This window comes from Choloepus didactylus, chromosome 25 (genome assembly GCF_015220235.1).
Source record: "Choloepus didactylus isolate mChoDid1 chromosome 25, mChoDid1.pri, whole genome shotgun sequence".
NCBI classification, from domain to species: Eukaryota; Metazoa; Chordata; class Mammalia; order Pilosa; family Megalonychidae; genus Choloepus; species Choloepus didactylus.
The window spans coordinates 7193872-7204975 of record NC_051331.1 but is presented as its reverse complement, the minus strand read 5'-3'; the positions used below and the strand labels follow the sequence as shown (position 1 = coordinate 7204975).

Sequence of the window (11104 nt, the reverse complement as noted above, 5' to 3'; positions counted from 1 at the left end):
TACATGTTGTGCCGATTTGAATGTGTTGTCCCCCAGAAAAAGCCATGTTCTTGGATGCAATCTTGAGGGGCAGAACATATTAGTAGGGATTAAGTTTGGATTAGATTGTTTGCATGGAACTGTGCCCCACCCAACTGTAGGTGATAACTCTGATGAGATAATTTCCATGGAGACATGACCCCACCCATTCAGGGTGGGCCTTGATCAGTGGAGCCATATAAATGAGCTGGCAAACAAGGAACTCAGTGCAGCTGAGAGTGATGTTTTGCAGAGGAGCTACAGCCAAGAGGGACACTTTGAAGAAAGCACAGGAGCTGCAGATGAGAGAGAGTTTGAAGATGGCCGTTGAAAGCAGACTCTTGCTCCGGAGAAGCTAAGAGAGGACAAACAACCCAAGAGCAACTAAGAGTGACATTTTTGAGGAACTGCAGCCTAGAGAGGAATGTCCTGGGAGAAAGCTATTTTGAAACCAGAACTTTGGAGCAGACACCAGGCACGTGCCTTCCCAGCTAACAGAGGTTTTCCAGGCGCCATCGGCCATCCTCCAGTGAAGGTACCCGATTGCTGATGTGTTACCTTGGACACTTTATGGCCTTAAGACTGTAACTGTGTAACCAAATAAACCCCATTTTCTAAAAGCCAATCCATCTCTGGTGTTTTGCATTCCGCCAGCATTAGCAAACTAGAACACATGTCTTAGAGAAAATGTTATCATCTTTATTTTTCATTTACCTGGAGGATATATTCAAATATCCCAGTGTATTTATATGGCTTGTCAGATTGACTTTTTATCATTATATGTTTGAGTGCATTATTGGCAAGACACTTGCAATACCAGTTGCCTGCAAGTTCGGGCATTTTTCTTTCAGGCAGATTTTAATTTTTATTTCTTTCTAGTTACAATTTCTGTCATTAAAATAACATCATATTCATCATACCACCTTAAATCATGGCTTTGTCAGTGCCTTGTTGCCAAAGACCACCGGATCACACCAGTAGTTGAAGAGAGGGGTGCATTAAATTGTAGCAATCAGGATGACTGTAGAACAAAAGGACCACTGGGTGTATCAGTAGGAGGGTATTGAAGAAACTTACTATGGGATTTGGGTGTGTGTTAGGTGATTCGGTTGACAGAATGCAGACCTGACCCTCAATGAACTGTGTCCAGGAGACACCTGGAACTTCCTGCTTTTGCATGAAGTGGCATTCTCTCCCTGAGCAGAGCCAGTGCCTCTTGTTTCTGGAGAGTGTGTTGGAGGCTCAGGAAGGGGGTGGGGCTCAAGTTATGGAAGCTGCATCACCACCTGCACTGGAACAGCTGCCAGACTTTCCCTGGGTCCCACAAGTATCTCTCTGTGGTCAGGGGATTTGTGACTCAAGCACCTGAAGCCTATCTGCTTCCACCAGAAGAGATGCTCTAGGTGGCAACATCAGAAGGCAAAGGCCTCTGGGTGATGGCAGAGGCAGCTGCAAAGCTGATGAAGCAGGTTATGCGAGCAGATGAGGAGTCCGCAGATGCAGTCATGGCTGCTGATGGGACCATGGTGAAGGACATGGCAGCTGTGTGAGGAAGTGGACACCGGCTTGCTGCCCTCATTAAGCTTTCAATTGGAAAGCAAAGCGATAAAGAGTCATTAGTGAGGGGTGCATTTCTGTAAGAATTCTGTACCAGCGTTAGGCATTGGAGCATTATAACACCAGCTATTTTGGGCCCTAACTCTAGGCTCCCATCCTGTGGTGCTTATGGAGATGGACTCTTTGTCTTGTGTGGGCTCAGGAAGTGTGCAATCCCCTCTCCATCAGAATGGGCCAAAGAGCCTTCTTTTGGGGATTGATTTGGGGGGCCAGGGCACACACCCCTTTGCCATGTGGTATGGGGGTGAGAACGATTCACTTTATGGAGATCAAGTGGATGTTGGCCTATTGTGAGGTTTGTGCAGAACTTCGGTGTGTGTATGTGTGTGTGTTTGTACCAGTTTGAATGTATTGTGTCCCGCAAAGTGCACTTATCTTTGATGCAATCTTGTGTGGGCAGACATATTAGTGTTGATTAGATTGTAATTCTTCGAGTGTTTCCATGGAGATGCAACCCACCCAACTGTAGGTGATGACTCTGATTGGATGATTTCCATGGAGGTGTGGCCCTGCCCATTCAGCTGGGCCTTTATTAGTTTACTGGAGCACTATATAAGCTCAGACAGAAGGAGCCAGCTTGCTACAGCCAAGAGGGACACTTTGAAGAATGCACAGAGGCTGAGAGAGGAGCTGCAGCTTACAGAGACATTTTGGAGACAGCCTTTGAAAGCAGACTTTTGCTCCGGAGAAGCTAAGAGAGGGCAAATGCCCCAAGAACAACTAAGAGTGACATTTTTGAGGAGCCTAGAGAGGAATGTCCTGGGAGAAAGCCATTTTGAAACCAGAACTCTAGAGCGGTCGTGAGCCACGTGCCTTCCCAGCTAACAGAGGTTTTCTGGAAGCCACTGGCCATCCTCCAGTGACGGTACCCAATTGTTGATGACTTACGTTGGCTCCTGTCACTTTTGTGGGGTACCCCTGCGTCTAGCTTGTTGACACCGTTGGCTTCCATGGAGGAAGATTGGATGCTGTCACAAGCCTGCCAAATCCCGAATTCCCTCAAGGAAGCTCCCGGCCTCAGGGCTGTGAAGGGTTGTTTCCCAGCGAGCGGCAAAGATGGCTGCATGGGGCATGGAAAGCTACCCCCTTCCATGATCATCTCTCTGCTCCAACCGCCAGTCCCTGGCACAGGGGCTCTTGGCCACGGGTCTCTTGCCAGGTACTAAGGAGGGTGCCCAGGGCATGGAAGGCTACTCCCCTCCATGCCGTCAGCTGGCTCCAGCCACCCATTCCCTGGTGATGTTCTAGGCCAAACACTCACCTGTCTCTAAATGCAGCCTCTTGGTGTCTCCAAGTACACACTCACTACGGGTGTAGAATTTTCTGCCCCGTCAGTGGAACCCCGGAACTGCTATTCTGAAGCACTTTCTTGTCATTTATCTAGTGTTTTTCATGGAGCAAAATTTTGTTCTCTCTCTCTTAATCTCCTGTGCTGGTTTGAATGTATTATGTCCTCCAGAAAAAGCCATGTTCTCTGATGCAATCTTGTGGGGCAGACATATTAGTGGGGATTAAGTTGGAATGTTTGGATTAGGTTGTTTGCATGGAAATGCACCCCACCCAACTGTAGGTGATAACTCTGATGACATATTTCCATGGAGGTGTGTCCCCACCCATTCATGGTGGGCCTTGATCAGTGGAGCCATATACATGAGCTGACAAACAGAAGGAACTCAGTGCAGCTGAGAGTAACACTTTGGAGGAGTATAGGAATTATCATCATGATCAAGTGTGATTTATCCCAAGAATTCAAGGGTGGTTCAACGTAAGAAAATCAATTAATGGAATTACCACATTACTAGAATGAAGGGGAAAAAAAAACTTGATCATCTCAATTAATGGGAAATTCAGGCACTCCATCTTGATAAAAACACTTAGAAAACTAGGATTGGAAGGAAGCTGCCTCAACATGATAAAGGGCATATATGGAAACCCCACTGCTAACGTTTACTCAGTGGTACAAGACTGATAGCCTTCCCTGAAGTCAGAAATAAGATAAGGTGACCCACTCTTACCACTGTTATTCAGCATTGTATGGCAGTGCTAGCTAGAGCAATTATGCAAGAAAAAGCGATAAATAGGATTTGAATTGGAAAGGAAGAAGTAAAACTTTCCCTATTTGTACATGACATGGTCCTATACATAGAGAAGTCAGAAATATCCCTAAAAAGCTATCAGAGCTAATAAAGAGATTTCAGCAAAGTGGCAGGGTTCAGGATCAACACACAAAAATCAGTGGTGTTTCTGTACACTAGTAATGAAGAGTCTGAAAAGGAAATGAAGAAAAATATTTTATGTTCATTAGCAACTAAAAGAATCAAATATTGAGGAAAAAAAATTAGCCAAGAATGTAAAGGACTTATACATAGCAAATGACAAAACATTGCTGAAAGAGACTAGAGAAGGCTTAAATGAATGGAAGGACATTCCATGTTTATGCATTGGAAACTAAATATTGTTAAGATGTCACTTCTATCCAACACAATTTACAGATTCAATGCCATATCTGTTCTAGTTTGCTAATGCTGCCAGAATGCAAAATACCAGAGATGGATTGGCTTTTATAAAGGGGGTTTATTTGGTTACACAGTTACAGTCTTAAGGCCATAAAGTGTCCAAGGTAACACATCAGCAATCGGGTACCTTCACTGGAGAATGGCCAGTGGTATCCAGAAAACCTCTTAGTTGGGAAGCTACATGGCTGGCGTCTGCTCTAAAGTTCTGGTTTCAAAATGTCTTTCTCCCAGGACGTTCCTTGCTATGCTGCAGTTCCTCAAAAATGTCACTCTTAGTTGTACTTCGGTATCTGTCCTCTGTTAGCTTCTCCAGAGCAAGAGTCTGCTTTCAATGGCCATCTTCAAAATATCTCTCATCTGCAGCTCCTGTGCTTTCTTCAAAGTGTCCCTCTTGGCTGTAGCTCCTCTTCAAAACATCACTCACAGCTGCACTGAGTTCCTTCTGTTATGTCAGCTCACTTATATGGCTCCACTGATCAACTAAGACCCACCCCAAATGGGCAGAGCCACACCTCCATGGAAATTATCCAATCAGAGTCATCACCGACAGCTGGGTGGGGTGCATTCCAAAGAAACACTCAAAGAATTACAGTCTAATCAACACTGATAACGTCTGCCCACACAAGATTACATCAAAGATAATGGCATTTGGGGGACACAATATATTCAAACTGGCACACATATCCATCAAAATTCTAAGAACATTCTTTGCAGAAATTGAACTCAATCATCATATTCATTTGCAAGAGTAAGGGGCTCCAAATAACCAAAACCACTATGAAAAAGAAACACAAAGCTGGAAGACTCACACTTTCCTATTTCAGAATGTATTACAGGGGACCCCCTAGGGCTGGTAGGGATGGAGCTGCAGGGTGCATAGGGGCCATGCCCCTGGGCTGTCCCATCCTGTGTCCATGCCAAGATGGCGAACCTGGCAGCTGTGATGTGGTGCCGGCTTCTGCAGAAGAGGTGGATGCTCACCTTGGTCTTCTGGCTCTCGCTTATCTACTTCCTCACCAGCGCCTTCAAGCAGAAGGAGAGGGCAGTGAGAGATTGGAATCTCCTCCAGATTCAACACAATGATCAGCCCATTCCCTGGAAAGTAGACTTTAACCTGGGCAATAGCATTCGACAAGACGATCAGTGCTGTAACTCCATTCAGGGAAGTACTTTATCATGGATGAACTAGGATATGTTTGTGAAGGGAAGGATTTGCTGGTGAGTGGCTGCTGTCATGCCCATGCCCCCAGCACAAAGCAATACTGCTGTGATGGTTGGTTGTCCAACTTCTGCTGCAGCACCAGTGAGTACAGCATCTTTTGCTGCCTGTAGCCCAGTAAGCAACTTCTCTTGGAGCATTTCCCCAGCTGGGCAGCTGTGGTGTTCTACAACCTCTTCATGGTGGTGGAAGTTCACTTGAGTTGTTTGGCTAAATGCAAGACCTGGTTCCAGAGCATGCAGCATGAAAATACCGATAGGAACCCCATAGCAAAGTATTGCTAGGGCAAGAGCCCTCTTGAGCTCTTCCCTGCAAGTTGGGCACAGATTTAAAGGATGGGCAAGAGGAGGCTGCACTGAGGAACTGCCAGCCTGAAGCCAGACTGCATATTCATGTTTTTCCGTAAATTTGGGGAGTTTTCAGCCATTATTTCTTTGAATACTCTTTCTGCCCTTTTTTCTATTTCTTCACCTTCTGGGATTCCCATAATGTATATATTGGTATGTTTGATGGTGTCCCACAGGTCTCTTTAGCGCTGTTTGCTTTTTTTTTTTTTTTTAAATTCAGTTTTATTGAAATATATTCACAAACCATACAGTCATCCATGGTATACAATCAACTGTTCACAGTATGATCATATAGTTATGCGTTCATCACCACAATCTATTTCTGAACATTTTCCTTACATCAGAAAGAATCAGAATAAGAATAAAAAATAAAAGTGAAAAGAGAATAGCCAAACCATCCCCCCATCCCACCCTATTTGTCATTTAGTTTTTACTCCCATTTTTCTACTGATTTTTTTTTCAATTTTTTAACTTTGTTTATCAAAAAATTAAAAACAAACAGGCAAACAACAACCAAAAAAACCCCACAACATTTCAAACAAAGCAATGGATTAAGGAAAACAAATAACCTAAAATAAATACTTTGCTTCCAATATGTTCCTACCATACCCCAAGAAAATTAATAAACCATGTCCAAACAGAGGAGTAAGAAAAACAAATAATCTAAAATAACTACATTGCTTCCAACATGTTCCTACCATACCCCAAGAAAATTAACAACCCCTAAGAAAACAAAGGAATAAGAGAAAAAAAAAACTAAAATAACTCTATCGCTTCCAACATGATCTTACTATATCCAAGAAAGTTTACAAACCATAATCATTCCTGAGCATTCCCATAACATGGAGATTACCCTCCATAGTTTATCTCTTCTTATTAGATTATCATTCCCCCTCCACTAATTGGTATCTCTAGGTCCCCTACATTCTACAGTATAAAACATTGTACATTTTTCACAGAATTCACATTAGTGGTAACATACAATATCTCTCTTTTTGTGCCTGGCTTATTTTGCTCAGCATTATGTCTTTTTTTTTTTTTTTTTTAATCTTCATTTTATTGAGATATATTCACATACCACGCAGTCATACAAAACAAATTGTACTTTCGATTGTTTACAGTACCATTACATAGTTGTACATTCATCACCTAAATCAATCCCTGACACCTTCATTAGCCCACACACAAAAATAACAAGAATAATAATTAGAGTGAAAAAGAGCAATTGAAGTAAAAAAGAACACTGGGTACCTTTGTCTGTTTGTTTCCTTCCCCTACTTTTCTACACATCCATCCATAAACTAGACAAAGTGGAGTTTGGTCCTTATGGCATTCCCAATCCCATTGTCACCCCTCATAAGCTACATTTTTATGCAACTGTCTTCGAGATTCATGGGTTCTGGGTTGTAGTTTAATAGTTTCAGGTATCCACCACCAGCTACCCCAATTCTTTAGAACCTAAGAAGGGTTGTCTAAAGTGTGCGTAAGAGTGCCCACCAGAGTGATCTCTCGGCTCGTTTTGGAATCTCTCTGCCACTGAAGCTTATTTCATTTCCTTTCACATCCCCCTTTTGGTCAAGAAGATGTTCTCCATCCCAAGATGCCGGGTCTACATTCCTCTCCGGGAGTCATATTCCACGTTGCCAGGGAGATTCACTCCCCTGGGTGTCTGGTCCCACGTAGGGGGGAGGGCAGTGATTTCACCTTTCAAGTTGGCTTAGCCAGAGAGAGAGGGCCACATCTGAGCAACAAAGAGGCATTCAGGAGGAGACTCTTAGGCACAAATATAGGGAGGCCTAGCCTCTCCTTTGCAGCAACCGTCTTCCCAAGGGTAAAACCTGTGGTAGAGGGCTCACCCAAAAAAACCACCAGTCCCCTATGTCTGTGGTCATGTTAGCAACCATGGAGGTGGGGTAGGCGAATACCCCTGCATTCTCCACAGGCTCCTCAAGGGGGCACTACATCTTTTTTTTTTTTCCTTGTTTTTGTTTTCTTTTTTTTTTTTTTTTAACTTTCCCTTCTTTTTTAAATCAACTGTATGAAAAAAAAGTTAAAAAGAAAACAAACATACAATAAAAGAACATTTCAAAGAGACCATAACAAGGGAGTAAGAAAAAGACAACTAACCTAAGATAACTGCTTAACTTCCAACATGTTCCTACTTTACCCCAAAAAAGTTACCTAATATAGCAACATTTCTGTGAACTTGCTCCTACTATATCCATCAGAAATTAACAGACCATAGTCATTCCTGGGCATCCCCAGAACGTTAAATAGCTTATCTGTTCTTCTTGGATTATTGTTCCCCCTTCCTTAATTGCTCTCTATTGCTAGTTCCCCTACATTCTACATTATAAACCATTTGTTTTACATTTTTCAAAGCTCACATTAGTGGTAGCATATAATATTTCTCTTTTTGTGCCTGGCTTATTTCGCTCAGCATTATGCCTTCAAGGTTCATCCATGTTGTCATATGTTTCATGAGATCGTTCCTTCTTACTGCCGTGTAGTATTCCATCATGTGTATATACCACATTTTATTTATCCACTCATCTGTTGAAGGACATTTGGGTTGTTTCCATCTTTTGGCAATTGTGAATAATGCTGCTATGAACATTGGCGTGCAGATATCTGTTCGTGTCACTGCTTTCCGATCTTCCGGGTATATACCGAGAAGTGCAATCGCTGGATCGAATGGTAACTCTATATCTAGTTTTCTAAGGAACTGCCAGACTGACTTCCAGAGTGGCTGAACCATTATACAGTCCCACCAACAGTGAATAAGAGTTCCAATTTCTCCACATCCCCTCCAGCATTTGTAGTTTCCTGTTTGTTTAATGGCAGCCATTCTAATCGGTGTTAGATGGTATCTCATTGTGGTCTTAATTTGCATCTCTCTAATAGCTAGTGAAGCTGAACATTTTTTCATGTGTTTCTTGGCCATTTGTATTTCCTCTTCAGAGAACTGTCTTTTCATATCTTTTGCCCATTTTATAATTGGGCCGACTGTACTATTGTCATTGAGTTGTACGATTTCTTTATATATGCAAGATATCAGTCTTTTGTCAGATACATGGTTTCCAAAAATTTTTTCCCATTGAGTTGGCTGCCTCTTTACCTTTTTGAGAAATTCCTTTGAGATGCAGAAACTTCTAAGCTTGAGGAGTTCCCATTTATCTATTTTCTCTTTTGTTGCTTGTGCTTTGGGTGTAAAGTCTAGGAAGTGGCCGCCTAATACAAGGTCTTGAAGATGTTTTCCTACATTATCTTCTAGGAGTTTTATGGTACTTTCTTTTATATTGAGATCTTTGGTCCATTTTGAGTTAATTTTTGTGTAGGGGGTGAGGTAGGGGTCCTCTTTCATTCTTTTGGATATGGATATCCAACTCTCCCAGCCCCATTTGTTGAAAAGACCATTATGGCTCATTTCAGTGACTTTGGGGGCCTTATCAAAGATCAGTCGGCCATAGATCTGAGGGTCTATCTCTGAATTCTCAATTCGATTCCATTGATCTATATGTCTATCTTTGTGCCAGTACCATGCTGTTTTGGCAACTGTGGCTTTATAATAAGCTTCAAAGTCAGGGAGTGTAAGTCCTCCCACTTCGTTTTTCTTTTTTAGAGTGTCTTTAGCAATTCGAGGCATCTTCCCTTTCCAAATAAATTTGATAACTAGCTTTTCCAAGTCTGCAAAGTAGGTTGTTGGAATTTTGATTGGGATTGCATTGAATCTGTAGATGAGTTTTGGTAGAATTGACATCTTAATGACATTTAGTCTTCCTATCCATGAACATGGAATATTTTTCCATCTTTTAAGGTCCCCTTCTATTTCTTTTAGTAGAGTTATGTAGTTTTCTTTGTATAGGTCTTTTACATCTTTGGTTAAGTTTATTCCTAGGTACTTGATTTTTTTAGTTGCTATTGAAAATGGTATCTTTTTCTTGAGTGTCTCTTCAGTTTGTTCATTTCTAGCATATAGAAACATTACTGACTTATGTGCATTAACCTTGTATCCCGCTACTTTGCTAAATTTGTTTATTAGCTCTAGTAGCTGTATCGTCGATTTCTCAGGGTTTTCTAGATATAAGATCATATCATCTGCAAACAATGACAGTTTTGCTTCTTCTTTTCCAATTTGGATGCCTTTTATTTCTTTGTCTTGCCGGATTGCCCTGGCTAGCACTTCCAGCACAATGTTGAATAACAGTGGTGATAGCGGGCATCCTTGTCTTGTCCTGATCTTAGAGGGAAGGCTTTCAGTCTCTCACCACTGAGTACTATGCTGGCTGTGGGTTTTTCATATATGCTCTTTATCATGTTGAGGAAGTTTCCTTCAATTCCTACCTTTTGAAGTGTTTTTATCAAAAAGGGATGTTGGATTTTGTCAAATGCTTTTTCAGCATCTATTGAGATGATCAATTGATTTTTCCCTTTTGACTTGTTAATGTGTTGTAATACATTGATTGATTTTCTTATGTTGAACCATCCTTGCATGCCTGGAATAAACCCCACTTGGTCATGGTGTATGATTTTTTTAATGTGTCTTTGGATTCGATTTGCAAGTATTTTGTTGAGGATTTTTGCATCTATATTCATTAGGGAGATTGGCCGGTAGTTTTCCTTTTTTGTAACATCTTTGCCTGGTTTTGGTATTAGATTGATGTTAGCTTCATAAAATGAGTTAGGTAGTGTTCCATTTTCTTCAATGTTTTGAAAGAGTTTGAGTAAGATTGGTGTCAGTTCTTTCTGGAAAGTTTGGTAGAATTCCCCTGTGAAGCCATCTGGCCCTGGGCATTTATTTGTGGGAAGATTTTTGATAACTGATTGGATCTCTTTGCTTGTGATGGGTTGGTTGAGGTCTTCTATTTCTTCTCTGGTCAGTCTAGGTTGTTCATATGTTTCCAGGAAATTGTCCATTTCCTCTACATTATCCAGTTTGTTGCCATACAGTTGTTCATAGTATCCTCTTACAATTTTTTTAATTTCTTCAGGATCTGCAGTTATGTCACCTTTTTCATTCATTATTTTGTTTATATGGGTCTTCTCTCTTTTTGATTTTGTCAGTCTAGCTAGGGGCTTGTCAATCTTGTTGATCTTCTCAAAGAACCAACTTTTGGTGATATTTATCCTCTCTATTGTTTTTTTTGTTCTCTATGTCATTTATTTCTGCTTTAATCCTTGTTATTTCTTTTCTTGTATTTGGTTTAGGATTGGTTTGCTGTTCATTTTCTAGCTTCTTCAGTTGATCCATTAGTTCTTTGATTTTGGCTCTTTCTTCCTTTTTAATATATGTGTTTAGTGCTATAAATTTCCCCCTTAGCACTGCTTTTGCTGCATCCCATAGGTTTTGGTATGTTGTGTTCTCATTTTCATTCATCTCTATATAT

General features: G+C 41.4%; 1 protein-coding gene across 2 annotated transcripts; it reads left to right on the top strand.

Moving 5' to 3' along the window:
- The first annotated feature begins 5073 nt into the window (after nt 1-5073).
- LOC119520527 (SREBP regulating gene protein-like) lies at nt 5074-5686 on the top strand. 2 transcript variants are annotated; one of them, XM_037818444.1, is made up of 2 exons: nt 5074-5196; nt 5493-5686. In XM_037818444.1, exons 1-2 carry the CDS (start codon nt 5074-5076, stop codon nt 5652-5654), a joined length of 285 nt encoding a protein of 94 aa, XP_037674372.1. In that variant the 3' UTR covers nt 5655-5686. The 2 variants fall into 2 exon arrangements, with proteins under 2 accessions (XP_037674372.1, XP_037674373.1); XM_037818445.1 differs by having other exon boundaries at nt 5074-5172; nt 5592-5654.
- Nucleotides 5687-11104: the final 5418 nt, after the last annotated feature.